Source organism: Brachycentrus maculatus, unplaced genomic scaffold (genome assembly GCF_059751285.1).
Source record: "Brachycentrus maculatus isolate JH-2025_06_01 unplaced genomic scaffold, ASM5975128v1 h1tg000120l, whole genome shotgun sequence".
NCBI lineage: Eukaryota > Metazoa > Arthropoda > Insecta > Trichoptera > Brachycentridae > Brachycentrus > Brachycentrus maculatus.
Window position 1 is genome coordinate 301,838 of NW_028280873.1, and position 19,552 is coordinate 321,389.

Genomic DNA, 19,552 nt, shown 5'->3' on the forward strand with positions numbered 1-19,552 from the left:
AGTATTTAGTATTTCCACCTTTGGCAGAAATAACTGCCTCAATTCTTTTTGGCATACTTAAAATGCACTGTTTTATCATGTTTTTTATTTCTTCGTCTTCTGACCAAATTTTTTGAACATTTTTTTTAGACAGTCTACTGTCGGATTTGGAAATGAGTATACCTTATTTTTTAACATGCTCCATACGTTTTCTATAGGATTAAGGTCCGGAGAATTTCCAGGCCAGGGGAGCAAAGGCAGATTTTTGTTAGACAAAAATTTTATTATTGATTTAGCCCGGTGGCAAGGTGCCCCATCCTGCATGAAGGTGTATGGACCTTCTATTGGGTCGAGTGTATGGTAGAAGGGCAATAAAATTCGTTCGAGGACCTGCTTATAGGAATTTTGGTTCATTGTTCCTTCCACGAAAAACAACGGTCCAGGTAAATTGTTAATAATACATGACCATATCATTGTTGCCGGGGGTTGTTTGATAACTTTTACCACACAGGCCTCATTGTAACGTTCCATTGATGTTCTCCTGACGAATTGACGGCTCTCTGTCACGGCTTCTAACCGGCACTCATCACTAAAGATGACCTGAAAAATAATGAAAATTTAAGTTTAATTCAAATATATAAGTTTATTTACTAAAATGATATGTTGAAAATTCAATTTAAATAAATACCTTTTTCCAATCATCAACCGAGTAATTTCGATGTAGCCTGGCCCATTTTAATCGATCCGCTTTCATTCGTGGTGTCAATTTTGGTACTTTTACAGGGCGCCTGCATTTCAGATTTACTTCGTAAAGACGTCGCCTCAGTGTTGATACCGATATATTTATACCCTCTTCTTCCAATTTTATTTTTAATGTTTTTGCTGATGCACTACGGTTTTCTAAGGCACTTTGAACGATTTTTCAATCAGTCCTCGGTGTTGTTTTTCTAATCCTACGACAGTTCTTTCGCCGATTGCTGGTGGCGGGTGACTGATTTTTTATTGATTTTGAAATTATGTCCACTGTTTGACGAGAAACGTTTTCTTTTTTTGAAATTTCTCTATTAGATAGTATTCCTAATTTCAGTAGCACTATAACACTAGACTTTTTTTCCTCAGAAATGTCTTTACTTTTTCCCATTTTGTCCTTTTCAAAAAAAAACACTTGTGTTTACAAAAAAATTTTATACTTTATGAACTAAAATTAAAAATTAAGTTTTTTTCACAAGACACGATAACTATATAACCTCTCTGAACAAAACAACAACCAGAACTCAAGAAACTTCACTAATAAATGAGATAGGACTATTATTTTAACTTTCAACTATCTGTCTACCTGTGCTAATTGGGGACCTTTCTCAGAAAAAGGGTTTGAAATTTTGTAAAGGCTTAAATAATCCAGGTATATTTTACATATTATTGAAGGTAATATACATGATATTAGATGTCAATAGAAAACTTAAAGTATTTATGTAAAATAAATATAATAATCCAAAAGATTTCAGAGTATTCAAAAAAATAATGGGTGGCCCTAATTCATTGAGTAGATACTGTATATATATATATATATATATATATATATATATATATATATATATATACATACGGGTTATCTTTTCACTGTAATTTCAGCCCTTTATCGGTTTAATTTGGATAATTTTCTGTAGAATGTATCAGCAGCGTCATAATCAAAATATAGGTGGTTTTTGGTGCAGTAATGATGACGTCACAGCCGAATTCCCGATCAGTTGTTGCGTAGATGGGATTGATCCGTGCGTGCGCGGGTATTCTGGGCGCACGGGCGCTGGCCGACGCCGGCAGCGGGCTATTTCCGTGGCGGGCGCTATTCTCGGGAACAATCGGCGGCCGGGACGCCGCGCGCGCCGGGACGCATCGGGACGGAGCGTCCCCCCGCGGCAGGCTGCGGAGGGACGCTGCTCGATCCATCCGGCCTCGATCGGCTACAATGTCTTTATTTCTATTCCAATTTAAACAATAAATTAATACAACATTTTGAGTGTGTCCAAATACTTGTTCACAAAATCTGCATTATCTCCGGAAATCCAGGATTCGGGCCTCACATACTAATATAAGAGTTTCTGCTTTGCAAAGAGCTTCTTTACATCTCACCAATAGATGTCTCTAGTGAAGTTCTAGTGATTCAAGAACAAGGTTTCTAAATTGGTTAATATATATAGAACTTCCAAGAATTTGAGTAGTGTGGTTGTCAATAATGGGTAGAATTGGCGAATGTTACACGCGTGTAAAGTAATCACCTATGACGGTCTTCAGCCCCGTAAATGCCCAGACTTCCATATTCTTCTTCATCTTTGATGAGATGTCAAAAAATAATAACAAATCAATATATACATAATAAACAATCCGTTTCGTTCGCCTCCGTAGTGTAATGGTCAGCACGCTCGGCTACTATTCTGGAGGTCCCGAGTTCGATTCCCAAGGGCGGTAAAATAAATATAAGTGATTTATTCACTGTAATATTTATTCGATACTACCATGGACTGGTACCTGAAGCGGAGGCCTGATCACCTTTCCTTCATGTGTAAACGATGAAGATAACACTGCGTTTATATGACACAGTGCCCTATGCACCATTGGGGTGCGGATAAGGGTTTTTAAAAATTATTATAACAAACAATATTCATGGCGTTTATATTAAAAGTAAGCAAGAAGACGTAAAGGTGTAGAAGAATCCCGCTTCGGAAAACTCCTTCGGACACGTGGAACAGATCAATATCCAATGTGATATTGTTTATCATAGCGGTGGCTCTTCCTACACGCATAACCATTGGCAGGTTGGTCCTGTATATTGGAATGTGAAACAATCTATGTCGACGCTGTCTTAGGTAACTATCGGGAACATACAGACCAATGTTCCGGATAATTTCAGGATTATCGATCATACCGCGCAACAATCGATAAAAATGCGTGCTCGGATGTGCAGGCTTCGATGATCGATCAGTCTAAGTACACTGAACGGATACTACACTATACTTCTGGTCAATTCGCTTTCAGTATTTTTTTTTAATTGAAAAATTTTTTTTTTACTAAACACTTATTCAAATAATACAAAATAGTTTGTAAATATACAATACATTTCAAAAATAACGTTTCTACCTCTCTAATAAAGTAGATACTTGTGTTTACGGAGGGAGTTTACAATTACTATATTTTTTAAATATTTATTAAGTTTAAATATGTATATAATTTAATTATGAAGAATATAGTAAGAAAATAGGTATCAAGGTGTTTAACCGCCCTACACATACGAAGGTACGTGATACGCGCGGTTTTTCTTCACCATTCCGCGTTAACCCGTATGACCTACGCGCACGAGAAAAGATATATGTTTCAAATATATTTAAAGTGTACCGGATACACTGATAAATTTTTGTCAGGTTTCATACCTGACAATATTTTGTGACAACAAACGATGCGATTTTTTGGCTGTTTATAAAAAAATATGTTATAATATAATTTGATAATTTTTGTCATTTATCCGTACATGTTTGTATTTAAATCTTTATTCAGTCATTAAAACCTGCTACTAAACAAAATAATTTTTATGACGTGTTATTTTTCGAGTATTGTTTTTAATTTTCAATGTGAATTACTTTTCATTGTCATTCTAAAATGTTTAAAATCATAATAAATCCATCCCCCTTCTCATTCTATAGAAAATACTAACTTGAAAATCTCGTAAAAGTCACTTTGATTTTTGTAATCCAATTAAAAACAACATAACTCTTTATCGATTTTTAGCTCTTTGCCAATAGAAAAATTTATTTCAAAAGATAATTTTAGGTGATGTTGTTTTTGACAATGTTCGGGTCGAACAGATTTTATTTTAATATTTGAAACACAATACTACACAGCTCTATTTCGCATGCTTTTATGAATAACGTTTTTACCGTAATGGCAGCGCCATCTATTGAACTAAACAGCAACACACGTGATACTAAACATTGCTCATGGCCAACTGTGTGCTTCTTGACATTGCTATCACTACTCCTTTTTAATATTTTTGATAGTGTGTTCTTTCATAGATTTTTATATTTTATTGCTTCGAAAGTTTACACACACATTTCAGGCAGGTATTTTTTACGCCTGCGGACCGCTGGTGATGATATTTGATAATTATGTATATTCATATTAAAATTATTTATGGATAATTCCTTCTTTTCTGACTTTGAAATGAGGCCGGCGCAGAAGGTAAAAATACCCTTCCCTTCTTTAAGCCTCAATCAACCGAACGGGTAGAAATACTCTATCCGTTCGAAGTGTGTTTTAATATATGAATTGTGTACTTTCTTTTCCATTTAACTGGACCGAACTAGAGCACAGCTACAGCTAGTATGAAATATTTTTGATATATGTGATATTTAAATTATTAATAATATCTTTGCAATCGTAATTCCGTTATGCGAACATGTGTCATCCAAGCATATGGATTATTTCTCCACATATGTATTTGGATAACCGCCAGCTTTTCCAGAAATCAAATAAATTCCATCGAGCTTCTTATCGGCTTAATGTCGAATGGTTTAGTTTAATTCTCCAATCGCTATTTTTTATTGCAAATTTTCTCTGACCTGTTTGTTGATTCCCCTATGGGAAAATACACAATTAAATTCGTTTCCAAACACTCTTGATAACGATGTCTATATTAGAGAAACCCGTCAATTTATTTTTATTCCAGTTTTTTAAAATGTTTTATTAATTTATTCGGTGTTTGAAAATGATGCGTAATGCATCGAAACACGTGTCACAGTAGATTTTAAGAAATAGTGGTATTTACTATCTTAAACATTTTTTATTTATGTTTTCTGAAAAGGGTTGGAAGTGTATCACTTCATATTACATTTATTGTAACAGTATTAAGTTTATAAGTATAGGATATAAATGTAAACATTAATAATTTGGTAAATGATGTAGGATCAACATTAGATTATAGTGATTGAATATATATATATATATATATATATATATATATATATATATATATATATATATATATATATATATATATATATATATATATATATATATATATATATATATATATATATACATATATATATATATATATATATATATATATATATATATATATATATATATATATATATATATATATATATATACTTATATATAAGAGGAAAACTTGGAATGATCAATTATTTCAAATATTTGAAAGTGGTCAGGTCAGGAGTCTGAATGATTGGCGGGTATGCGTGAGGCGTTCTACATTTAAAAAAAGGGGAAATATTAAGCTGCTCATAATTAAAAATAGGTATCAAAATGTGGTAAAATGCGTTCGAACCCAGAAATTCTGATTTGGAGTCTACGACACTAACCACAGGACCACAACCCGACTTTCATAAGGTTTCAACTCCCGGTTTAGTGATGATTGATAAGAATATATTACAAAAAATGTTTCTACTGTTCCTCCTTCATTTCCTTTTCTATCAGTCTTAATTTCCTGATTGAAATGATTAATTTTATATGAGTTTATTTGATACAAATAATTACTTCAATAGTACTGCCATCCCTCCTCAATTTCCTTTACCAAAATTGTTTGTTGATTGGTTTTTTACTTTCAGCTGTTTTATTTACATCAAATGTTTTCCTTCAATTTTATTCCACTTCGATATCCAAGCATTTAGAGCGCATTTCCTATCTTCATATAATTATAGATCGAGATGGTAAAATAAAAAATTAAAATTAAATAAAGAAACAGCTCTTACCCCCCTTCAACCTTCAACGTCCCAAGGACCCAACTCTAAAATTTAGAATTAGTTTCACATTTGTGTTTGAAAATGATGCAGAATGCATTGAAACACATGTCATAATAGATTTTAAGAAATAGTGGTATATATTTAGTAAAACTTAAATTAAAAAATGAGATAATACCACGCAGTACTCTATACACCAATGTTTCTATTAAAAGTTGAAACATTTTGTTCGAAATCGAAATACGTGTCTTGTTCGTGTTCTAATGCGATACTCAATCGTCGTTGATTCTACAAAAGCTCCAATCCGACAAGCATTTAATTCTAAGGGTATTTTATATCCAATTTACTGCTATTAGAATAAGCACAAATTTAATTTCCCGAATTTGCAACTCGCACAAAGTTATTGGGTAAGCTTGGAGAATAATTCGCGGCTGATTCATATTTACTTTTCCGAAATAACTTCTTGTCTTCAAGACACACATATACGAGGAAAACATCGGCAAGCGGGCACAAAGCCAAAAATGAAAATATTGCGATTATGCTCTTTGAAAAAAAAAGTATTTTTTACTCTGCGCTCTCTTTTTATATAATTTAGCGAACGCATAAACACTGAAAAATATTACGATAGCGATGTTATGACTACGTTAGTTGAATTTTTTTAAACCTTCACTTCTTAGTCTACCTCTAGGCTGCTTCTATAGAGCTATCCATTTTGAAAATTCTTTCATCCTCATTTGATCTAAGTTTCTCACCTTTCATTACCTTTCTGGACTTGCGAAATCAATCTATAATTTCATTTTTTATCAAGATTTCTAGCTCGTATTGTATTTTTTTTTCTTAGAATCCATCATTTTCCAACGTATTTTTAAATATCATTCTAAGTATTTTTCGCTCAACTTCTGCAAGATTACAATGTGTTCAACTACTATGTATACTGAAAAATATTTCATGACGTCAATGGCTTGCATTTAGATAAGTAAGAATTCTGATGAAATTGAAATATCCAAAGTCACATTGAACATGCTTAGTTTATTACATACTTATTAACCACAATAATTCTGTGTCATTTTTACTTCAATTTATTTTGTTGTTAAAAATGCGATAACTGTTTATATTTTTATTTAGGTATGTGAATACTACTTTAAGAGTATGTAGTATATATAACATTTGACCCCGGAAATTGAGCGTAACAAAATTTATTGTTAATTTTGTCATTAAACGTCAAAATATTATTTTTGCGGCTCGAGAACATATAATTTATAGCTTAAACTGGTAATGTGATAATCTATATATCAAAATACATATGTCGACTTTTACATAGGTCTTTTTTATAGCCCTTCAGTTTGATTTATTATTTCGTATATACTTATCCTATTTTGATCCCTCCGTGCTGTAATGGTTAGAATGTTTGGCTACCATACATCCCAGGTTCGATTTCAAAGTACAGTGTTCGTTTCTCATAACGAACTTGCTCCTAGAACGAATCAATTTCGTTATCCGAGGCATCACTGTACTCAAAATAAATATAAGCTATTTTTCACAAGCCGGTTTTTAACTCACAAGAACATTGTGTATACATGGATAACCCAGGTAAAATCTCAATCATTCGTCGAGGATTGAGATTTGCAATGTCGACTGATTGAGCGGATGATGTCCAGCTAATTGAATATCAGCAGCATCATTTGGCTACCTTTGGCTGGACCACATCTGTTCTGGGATGAATCTGATGTTGGCATTCCGCCAGGAAACACTGCACGTCTTCTGTGCATTCCGAGCGATGAAACATTTTATTTAATACAATTCAAGCATTCAAGAAATTTTAATTGTCACTAAATTAAGTTCTTCATCTCTCGTAAACAGCTTTAATTAAAGTATGGATTATGTAACATTCTTTATTAAAATATCTTTCACTACATGTTGTCGCCTACAGTCGTTTTGCGATTAAATTCTTGAACCTTTTTGTACGTCATTTGATTTCTCATGCAATCATATCGATATCAATTAGGCCGGAAGGCTTTTACAAATGTATTCATGATAGTAAAGCGTATTTTGTTAGATACGTGTATATATATATATATATATATATATATATATATATATATATATATATATAAATATATATATATATACATGTATTTATATATATATATATATATATAAATATATATATATATATATATATATATATATATATATATATATATATATATATATATATATATATATATATATATATATACATATATATATATATATATATATATATATATATATATATATATATATATATATATATATATATATATATATATATATATATATATATATATATATATATATTTGAGTGTGTGTTCGTATTGGTCCCTCCTCCTTAAGTTTGATAAGCTCAAAAGTATTTAATTTTGCTGTACTGATTTTTTTATTGCCACGCGTTAAAATATTGAATTTCCAATAGTCCTATTATAATAAAAAACAATGAAGACATCGAATATCTTATTCGATGATGGAAAGCACCACACGGTCAGAATGAAAATATAAAAAAAAACAATATTAAATAAAAGAAATCGCACAGTAGATATAAGAAAATATAATTTATGCAAAAAACAAAAGTTAAGATGAAATCAAATTCTATCAAATTCTCATAAGGCACCTTTTCTATCCAGTGTATATTTCGAATGCTTTCAAATATATCCTTCATGTTTGCATCAGTATAACCAACTAACTAACTATCCATCACGCTGCTTCCCCGCAGGGTAGGCAGAGAGAATAGAACACCACACCACTCTGTCTGCAAACATTATTTGCCTCTTCCACATTCATGCATCTCCTCATACATACCCGACGATTATTACGACTCCTGACCCGGCCGCTTTCAATTTTTTGACAAACTTGATTGTGCTTAGTTTTCCTTCGTCTTCCTCTGCTTCTTTTTCCAACTAGATTCGCCTCATAAATTTGTTTAACCGTTCTTTCCTCACTCATACGTTCCACATGTCCAAACCATCTCAACACACATTTCTCAATTTTATCGAAAATGCTTATCTAAGCCTTGCATTAATTCATTATTTCATCATTGTATCAGTATTCAGAAGAATATATTGAAATTCTTTGATTATCAATTCATATAAATTATGATTCATTTTTTGAGAAAATATGTGATTGAAGCTTTCAAGTGTATTGTCCATAAATATTTAAAAAAATTATACAGTTTACTAAAAAAATTCAATATGCATAAATAAAACATAATATCGTTTATTCAAATTGTTGTTTGATTAATAATTATGGGCATATCAAACCCACTATCTCTGTTCAATAATCATCTTCTTTGTTTTCCCATAGATCTCTAAAGCTTAAAATAATAAGTAAAAAAAAAAATTTATAAAAAAGTTTATTGAAATAGTCAAGTACAATTTTCTCTTTGGTATATAAAATGTATAACTGAATTCATATATTAAACGTACAAAATAAAATAAAAACGTATACGGTTTATTTATGGCTGCATCGAAAACCTGACACGGAGACAATTTATCCTTTTTAACGGCTTGTCCTGAAAAAAAGATCAAAATAACATTATTACAAATAAAAAAAGGGGCTTCAAATTTATACAAAATACTTTGATTAGATTTTATACAAACGTTCAGGCCAACGATTTACCAGAGATTTCGATGCATGCAACGAGTACTTTTGATTTGATGAAGGTTACACAAAACTTTATACTTACATCATACGCATGGAAGGAAAGTTTGTCATAGAAAAGTAAGGGCTGTTGCAACGAATCTGTAAAAAAATGTATCGTGTGAAAAAAATATTTTACAGTGAATTTTTAGAAACTTATCTTAAAAATATGTGTATTTAATTTTTGTATGTCTGATCAATACCTGCGGGATGTCGTAGGGCTTACTCTGGTCGTAGGGTTTAGCTTGATCGTAAGGCTTGCTCTGGTCGTAGGGTTTAGCTTGATCGTAAGGCTTGCTCTGATCATAGGGTTTAGCTTGATCATAGAGCTTGCTCTGATCGTAGGGTTTAGCTTGGTCATATGGCTTGCTCTGATCATAGGGTTTAGCTTGATCGTAAGGCTTGCTCTGATCATACGGTTTAGCTTGATCATAGGGCTTGCTCTGATCGTAGGGTTTAGCTTGGTCATAGGGCTTGCTCTGATCATAGGGTTTAGCTTGATCGTAAGGCTTGCTCTGATCATAGGGTTTAGCTTGATCGTAGGGCTTGCTCTGGTCGTATGGTTTAGCTTGATCATAGGGCTTGCTCTGATCGTAGGGTTTAGCTTGGTCATAGGGCTTGCTCTGATCATAGGGTTTAGCTTGATCGTAAGGCTTGCTCTGATCGTAGGGTTTAGCTTGATCATAGGGTTTGCTCTGATCGTAGGGTTTAGATTGATCGTAGGGCTTGCTCTGATCGTAGGGTTTAGCATGATCGTAAGGCTTGCTCTGATCATAGGGTTTAGCTTGATCGTAGGGCTTGCTCTGATCGTAGGGTTTAGCTTGGTCATAGGGTTTGCTCTGATCGTAGGGTTTAGCTTGATCATAGGGTTTGCTCATATCATAGATTTTCGTTTGTTCGTATGGTTTGCTTTGATCATATACCTTACTATAATCAAAACGCTTTATAAAATCATAAGGCTTACTCTGATCGTAAAGTTTGCTTTGGTCGTAGGGTTTAGCTTGATCATAGGGTTTGCTCTGATCGTAGGGTTTAGCTTGGTCATAGGGCTTGCTCTGATCATAGGGTTTAGCTTGATCGTAGGGCTTGCTCTGATCGTATGGTTTAGCTTGATCATAGGGTTTGCTCTGATCGTAGGGTTTAGCTTGATCGTAAGGCTTGCTCTGGTCGTAGGGTTTAGCTTGATCGTAGGGCTTGCTCTGATCGTAGGGTTTAGCTTGATCGTAAGGCTTGCTCTGGTCGTAGGGTTTAGCTTGATCGTAGGGCTTGCTCTGATCGTAGGGTTTAGCTTGATCGTAGGGCTTGCTCTGATCGTAGGGCTTGCTTTGATCGTAGGGTTTAGCTTGATCGTAAGGCTTGCTCTGGTCGTAGGGTTTAGCTTGATCATAGGGCTTGCTCTGATCGTAGGGTTTAGCTTGATCGTAAGGCTTGCTCTGGTCGTAGGGTTTAGCTTGATCGTAGGGCTTGCTCTGATCGTAGGGTTTAGCTTGATCGTAGGGCTTGCTCTGATCGTAGGGCTTAGCTTGATCGTAAGGCTTGCTCTGATCGTAGGGCTTAGCTTGATCGTAGGGCTTGCTCTGATCGTAGGGCTTAGCTTGATCGTAGGGCTTGCTCTGATCGTAGGGCTTAGCTTGATCGTAGGGCTTGCTCTGATCGTAGGGCTTAGCTTGATCGTAGGGCTTGCTCTGATCGTAGGGCTTAGCTTGATCGTAGGGCTTGCTCTGATCGTAGGGTTTAGCTTGATCGTAGGGCTTGCTCTGATCGTACGGTTTAGCTTGATCGTACGGTTTGCTCTGATCGTACGGTTTAGCTTGATCGTACGGTTTGCTCTGATCGTACGGTTTAGCTTGATCGTATGGCTTGCTCTGATCGTAGGGCTTAGCTTGATCGTAGGGCTTGCTCTGATCGTAGGGCTTAGCTTGATCGTAGGGCTTGCTTTGATCGTAGGGCTTAGCTTGATCGTAGGGCTTGCTCTGATCGTAGGGCTTAGCTTGATCGTTGGGCTTGCTCTGATCGTAGGGTTTAGCTTGATCGTAGGGCTTGCTCTGATCGTACGGTTTAGCTTGATCGTATGGTTTGCTCTGATCGTACGGTTTAGCTTGATCGTACGGTTTGCTCTGATCGTACGGTTTAGCTTGATCGTAGGGCTTGCTTAGATCATACGGTTTCGACTTGTCTAGTGATCCGACGACCTCCTTTGCTAGCGCAAAACGCTCCTTGTTTGAAACAAACTGGTATTTCATTTTGATTTTAGTGTCTCTTTTGCAATTTTGTACTATTGTTCGCTTAAAGTTTGCTTATAGTTCACCTGAAAATATTTAAAAAATATATATTTTAAATTTATCTTTTATCAATTGAGTATTGCGAAATGGGATGTTGAAATACATATTAGTTAATATAGAAGATTTTTTCGTCAGTTTGTTTTTATTATCTACGGATAATATTAAAATAAGACATGGACACGCAGGTACTATTGTTGAATAAAACTTTTAGGTATCCAGATTTTTTTGTTGTATTTTTGTGAAATTTCCTGAAATAATTAATGTTTAAAAAAAATCCAACATGCATTTTCGATATTTCAATTATGGTTAATTGAAAGTTTAATATTGAATTTTAAATGAAAATGTATCTCAAAAGTAAAATTTTATTGTATTTAATTGCTTTAATATTTATATATTTGTAGGTACTTTGAAAATCATAAATGTACACAAATTTAAAATGAAATAAATAAAAATGAAAATGAAAATTTTTTTGCTAGATTCATGTCTTAACATGATTTCCCCAGTTTTTTTCCGTATAGCAAAACTACTGTTACCAGTACGTGTGTCGATTTTATATATAATTATTATTTGATCATATTAACTATCAATATTACTAGTCTGTTTTTGGTTGGTTGGAAGATATTGCTTTTCAGCAATAAGCTCGCCAATTTTCTTATTTATTGTCCATGCATGAAGTTTAAATAAATAAAATAAAATAAACGAGGTAGATGCACAGTCAAGTTAAGAGGAATTATCTGTATTTTTTAATAAAGCTTGGAATTATTAGCCTTTTAAGGGTTTGACTGGTATGGGTATAGTAGTAACCTAACACTCTCTTATAATTCTTTGTTTACTTTTCGTAATACCACTTTTAAAAGGTGTTTTTTAAAAAGTGGTATTACACACATTGAACGATGAATGATAAGGGGAGTGTTATATTACTATACCACAAAGTTAACAATGCTTTTAATTTTATACAATAAAAAAACAATTATGAAATTTTTCCACATGAATTTTAGCTGACTACCTTTTTATTTTCAAAATATAATAGTAACCGTCACAATACTTGTGTTTTTAGAGATGATGTATGATATACACACATATATTTTTTAAAACCCTTACGCGATAATATGATCTCAATAGAGATTTTTGACTTTGTTCATTTTTCTTCTAATTATAAATCAATTTTCATGATACTGTAAATTAAGAGAAAAGGAAAAATGGAAAATTTCCAAAATTCTGTTTACGATTAGGCTTCGGTGTAATTAAAGAATTTTGTAATATGAAGGAAAAAATTCTCGCTTACCTTCCTGATCAACAGTTGACTTGAACTAGGAACGAATCAAACTGAAGGCACAGATTGGTTAGAAGTGACTTATGGTCCCCCGAGAGCTGTATTTTATACTCCTGGATGAGCTGAGGTGTCTATGAGGCGATTCTGATAAGCTTATCGGGAACTTACGGAACTTGTGGCGTGATGGGTACCGTCATAATATGTGATTTTTGACTTTGCCCCTTGCTCGTGAGACACGGTCATCAAAAATCACTACGTGGAAGCATGTAAGCTAAACATTGCAACCATACCCGATTTCTGATTATGTGCATATATCGCGCACTCCTTTCAAGAACGTCATAAATTAAAAAAACTTGATTTTTGAGGAGAACGTTTTTAAAGTTTAAAAATATAATACAATGTATGAAAAATAAATATCAAGCCACTTATTAAACTTTTTACTGTGAAACAGATCTTTTTAGGTGAAACCTGAAGGTTTTTGCTCCATTTGAAAAATATTTTGTGTATTTAAAAAAATAATTAAACAATACCTTTTCTTCAAAGTGCAAAAACAACACATTCTGCCCTGTAGTGGGTAAATATTAAGTTAAAAATATGCCGCCTTTGCTGGGATATAGTACATTTTCTGGGCATTCTGAAAACATGCACAACTGAAAATTGACGATTTTTGATTTATGACGTTCTTGAAAGGAGTGAGCGATATTTTTTAAATTTATTTTTACTTAAAGTTGTTTAAATAAAGTATACAATTTAATACAATTTTTATACGTTTCTACTTACAATCTTATAGTTTTTGTTGCACTGAGCTTCTCCAAAAAATAAAACCGAGGTTTTGTGCTTGGAGAGGGACTTTTCAATTCAATTTTTTTTATAGTGACATGTAATACATTTAAAAAATATATATTACTGGAGAACATAAGTTTTTATGCGGTATTAGGGACTAATTTTTTTTATGGTATAGTCTACTCGTATATGTTTATAGTGTTCGTTAAGTTTCTTTTTTAGAGTGTTAGTGTCTTTTATATTTTTAATTTCTAAAGGGAGGCTGTTGAAATTTTTTATTCGCAAGTACATATAATTCTGTTGGTACTGTTTTGTGTTGCATTTGTGTATTTTAAAATTATTTTTATATCTTTGAGATATGTTTGTTTCTTGTTTTGAGTGATTGTTTTCATAAAGAAGCTCATGGCAATGCTCTACGAGTACTTATCCTAACGCAATACAATTTACCTATATAAGTATGTCATGAAAAATATGGTAGATTATTTTTGACATCTCAACATGGATGAAGAAGAATTCGGAAGTCTGGAAATTTCAGAGCTAACGACAGTCATAGGCTGGTTTAAGTGATCACTTTCATGAATGTTACACTCGTGTAACATTGAAACAATATGTTGAGATGTCAAAAAATATGTAAAAAATAACTCCTAATTGGAGATGATCCAGATTTGTGAACAAATATTTGAACACACTCAAAATGTTGTAAATAAATAACTGGTCAAATTATATGCTTAAACAATAAAAAAAGTGTTTTCAAGCGTTTCTCAAGTATGTTTGTGAATACAATCTAGGATTCGGACCTCACATACAAATGGAAGAGTTTCTGCTTTATAAAAATCTTTTCTCATCCCACCATAGTTGTCTCTGGTGAACTCTCGCGTACTGTGTTTCGAGTTTGTTCAATATATCTAGAAAATTCAAGAATTCTAGTGGCGTGGTTGTGAATCATAAGTAGAATTGGTGAATGTTACACGTGTGTAAAGTGATCACTTAACCAGCCTATGACAAGTCGTAAGCCCTATAAATGCCCAGACTTCTATATTCTTCTTCATCTATCTTGAGATGTCAAAAATGAAGATTTTTTAAAATTATTTTTCTGTTTTTCCATGTATCATATATTCATAATTTAATTCCTTAAAAGGTTCTAAAAATTATTTTATCTATCTCTCAGCAGAGACGAAAAAGTTGTTGAGAATATTGTACCAAGTATATTGTTTCATGTATTGTATATATTTTTCTAGATTTATTTTTATACTTCCCTTATGCTTTATTTCCTAGCCGCAGCCAAGCTTCTACAATAGAAGATTTGAGAGTTATTTCTTTAAAAAATAAATAAATAAATGTAATCTCAGAAATCTGATTCAACATACAATATATAAAAAAACTAACTAACCATCACGCCGCTTCCCCGCAGGGGTAGGCAGAGAGAATCGAACGCCACACCACTCTGTCTTTGCAAACATTCTTTACCTCTTCTACATTCATGCATCTCCTCATACATACCCGACGTTTATTACGACTCCTGACCCGGCCGCTTTCAAGTATTTGACATACCTGATTGTGCCAAGTTTTCCTCGGTCGTCCTCTGCTTCTTTTTCCAACTACATTCGCTCCATAAATTTGTTAAACATACAATATATGTGTTTTAAATATTCATTTTGTATAATTCGTAGTTTTTTTTATCAAAAAAAACTTTTTACTTATTATTTATATATAAGTTTTGCACATTCACAAAAAAAAGAGGAAGACCTAGAAAAAACTGGTATTATCAAGTATTTCAAATGTTTGAAAGTGGTCGGAATAATCGGCGGGTATGTATGAGGAGATGCATGCATGTAGAAAAAGTGAAGATTTTTTGCAAAGACAGATTTGTGTGGCGTTCTATTTTCTCTGACTACCCCTGCGGGGAAGCGATGCAATATTAAATTTGTTAGTTACAAAATTCACATAATACTTGATTGAAAGACATCACTTTAGAGCATTTAGTCGGCTTATGTATGTTATACCTATATTCTTCTTTTTCTAACCCTTATCCGCACCCGATGGTGCATAGGGCACTGCATCATATAAACGCAGTGTTATTTTGATCGCTAACACAAAAAAGAAAGGTGATCAGTCCTCCGCTTCAGGTACCAGTCCAGTGTAATATTGAATAAATTATATAGTGAAAAATCACTTTTTAACTGTACCATTTTTTGGTACCTGAAGCGCAATGCTGATCACCTTTCCCCCTTGTATTTATTTTATTTTATTTATTTAGAAATTTAACAGAACATTAACATAAATACATTTACAATAAAGAATAACAAATAAAACAGGTAATTGTAATATTACAATTACGAAATTTCACAAATGTTAAATGAGTTAAAAGTAAACAGCAAACGAACAAATTTAACGATCAAGATAACACTGCTTCTATACGATGAAGTGCCCTATGCACCATCGATTGCGGACAATGGTTAGAAGAAGAAAAATAATTTATTATGCGAAAACACGACATTATATCAAATAAACAATTGCTTCATGAAATAGTTATGTGTATCCAGTTTATTAATTGGGTCCATTTATCAATCGTATACACAAAGCTGACTTTGTAATTAATTTCGGTAATAAAACATCTTTCGATGTTTTATCGCCTCAGTTGCGGATACGTTCCGTTTATTAATTATATTATATTCATTTATATTATCGGACATTCGGCCTGTAATCTCCAGTCAAAATATTAAATATTGTTTATTTTGTTTGATTTATGTATAATTAGTTAGTATGGGCTGATCAGATATGTTCTATTAACGAGTGTATTTTGATTAAAAAGTCCGTAATTACTCACCTTATCTAAACTTATAAAGTAGAGTAAAATATCAATTTATGACCCACGGACAATAACTGGCCACCTCCTTTCGCGTCAATATTAGGAATCCAGTCTTCCAAGTAGCTTTTTATTTATTTTAAAAACAAAATGTACCCGGCCACGCGTTGCTGTGACTCATTCTCTAAAAAAACTAATTTAATTTTTAATAAAGTAGTTTTTTATTTTATTTTAAAAACAATATTTTCACTGCCACGCGTTGCTGTGACTCATTCTCTAAAAAAAATTGAAATAATGAAGTCTATTTGATGAACGCATGAATAATTATACCTATCCAGGTTAAGCAGTATAGATACGCATATTCAAATCTATCAAACAGGATACATTTTTATATTTTTTTATTATTTTTAAACAAAAACCTGACAAGCTATGTGAGAGTTTTCTGTCTTTGCAAATATCAAAATGGTGTATGAAAACTATCATTTGAAAATAATTTGCGGTATATTTCTTCAGGGTAACATCAAATTAATTTTTTGTGGACACTGACACTGTGTAATCACTGATGTTTACTTTGATTATCCTGGGAATCGAAGCCGGGACCTCAAAAACGGTACACGGTAGCCTAATGTGCTAACCACTACACTGTGGAGGTGGACAAATCGTCAATACAAGTATTAATTTACTGAGAGAATCAACTAAGATTATTAACCAATAAATATTTGATAATGAGCAATAATGAATTTTAACAAAAAATTAAAATCACACATATTTTATATTAAATCCTTGGGTAACTAGTAATTACACTTTCTTTCCAAAATTTTAATTTATATTTTATGACATGATTTTTGTTATATTTCAAGTTTCAAATTGATAATAATAAAATGTTTCCAAATAATGTGCGGTTATTATGGCTCCTGGCGAATAATATTAAATAAACTCAGTGATTTTCATCATGTGACCAGTTTATGTACTGTTCACCCTACTCGACCAATGTCATACGACATTTAATAATTAACATAGTTTATCTATTAATATTAACTAAAACACTTTTTTCATTAATACATAATATTTCTTATAATATACAGATGTCGAAAAATATATACGAGTATATATGTACTTTTTAACTAACTCACTAACTAACTTTCATGCCACTTCTCCGTAGAGGTAGGTAAAAATAAAAGCCAACTTAAATGTATCAAAGCTACGCAGTTAACACCTTCGCAATACTCAGTTGTAAATAATAAAAATAACACAAGTTACGGATACTTTTTTATTTATTTTTTTTAAATGTATTTTATGACCGTTATTTATGTACGACTTTGCAGAAGCATATATCTACATACAAGAAAAGACAAAGACAGTGAATCTTATCGATCATATAATGGTTAAATAAAAAAATCATAAAGTCGGTCACCCCACTCAGTGCAGTCAGCTGAGCATATTATTATTGTTGTATAGTTGTCGATTGATCATTGTACTAAACTGTACCTATTTTGTTAGCATAACATTATTCTATATATTCATGTTGTAATATTTCGCTCACTCCTTTCAAGAACGTCATAAATCAAAAATCGCCAATTTTCGGTTGTGCATGTTTTCGGAATGCCCAGAAAATATACTATATCCCAGCAAAAGAGGCATATTTTTAACTTAATATTTACCCGCTACAGGGCAGAAAATGTTGTTTTTGCATTTTGAAGAAAATGTACTGTTTAATTATTTTTTCAAACATACTAAATATTTTTCAAATAGAGAAAAAAACCTTCAGGTTTTACCTAAAAAGATATGTTGCACAGTAAAACGTTCAATATGTGGCTTGATATTTATTTTTAATATATTGTGTTATATTTTAAAACATTAAAAACGTTCTCCTGAAAAATCAAGTTTTTTGATTTATGACGTTCTTGAAAGGAGTGAGCGATTTGTAATTTCAAAATAATATTTTTTATAATGTAAATGAACGTCTCGTTGCGGGTTCTGACTAGTGAGACGTTCATCAAAAAATAAAACATGTATTAAAAAATAAATAATCAAATAAATAAATCAACAACAAGGAAACGGTTCTCAATTTTTTTGCCGATGGTATCCTTTCAAAACACTAAATATTTTAAGCCATAAAAAATAAACTCTGGTTTTGTATTCATTATTTAATTATAATCATTTCATGAAAATATACAAAACTTTGTACATTATACACTACTGATTTCTACAATAGTAAACAAAACAACACACAATAATACAATACACAATACATCACTGTTTTGATTCCACTGTAAATTTATAAATTTATTTGCTGTTGATAATGGCATTATTATAGATTTCTTAGATTTATTACCGAGACCTTCCAAGGATTTCAGGATCCGCGAAGCATACTTTTAGAACTCCTGATCCAGGAAATTAATTAATAGTAATGCTATGCTCGTTTGCTTACGTGTAGCTACTTACTACCAACATTTTCATTTTAATCGCGAGGTGTCAAAGATTAGCATCAAACGTAATGACATTTATAATCTCAAAAGCTTTTGGACAGGTGTCGCCTTAATCTTCAACCACTGAAAGTCTTGTCAGTCAATTTAGCAAAGTTAAGTCACACGTCACTTGTGTTTACTTGTGTCACATTTACATTAAATCATACTTACATTAAAATAGGCGTAAAATTTCATATGCAATAGATTAATGGATGATTAAACATTGGCTTTTATTAAATGAATATGTAAGTCAGGTGTTTTGTGTTTATTTTTGTTTTAATATATTTAATTTAAAAATTCAATTTTTGACACAAGCGATTCTCAACATTTTATTCAGTACCTTTTTTAAAAAATTATTTAATTTTAATGACTTGAAAATATTTCATAGCAAATGACTTACCACAAAATAAATGCTATAAATATTAATGAAATGAAAATGTCTGAGTTTTCAGGTGGTATTTTGTTATATTTGTACCTAAAGTACAAATGAACTGCCTATATTTTTTTTATTACTATCCAACCTATTTATTATT

At 32.2% G+C, this 19,552-nt stretch overlaps 1 protein-coding gene and 1 long non-coding RNA gene across 2 annotated transcripts in view; one reads left to right on the forward strand and one right to left on the reverse strand.

The window, feature by feature from the left end:
• Positions 1–19,552, forward strand: part of LOC148309591 (uncharacterized) — a 155,000-nt gene that overhangs the window by 70,340 nt on the left and 65,108 nt on the right. The window lies entirely within an intron of this gene.
• LOC148309593 (uncharacterized) lies at positions 9,104–13,038 on the reverse strand. Its single transcript, XM_088259872.1, has 4 exons — positions 12,975–13,038; positions 9,611–11,715; positions 9,454–9,509; positions 9,104–9,279 (listed from the first exon to the last, which is right to left on the reverse strand). Exons 2-4 carry the CDS (start codon positions 11,648–11,650, stop codon positions 9,267–9,269), a joined length of 2,109 nt encoding a protein of 702 aa, XP_088115998.1. The 5' UTR covers positions 11,651–11,715; positions 12,975–13,038; the 3' UTR covers positions 9,104–9,266.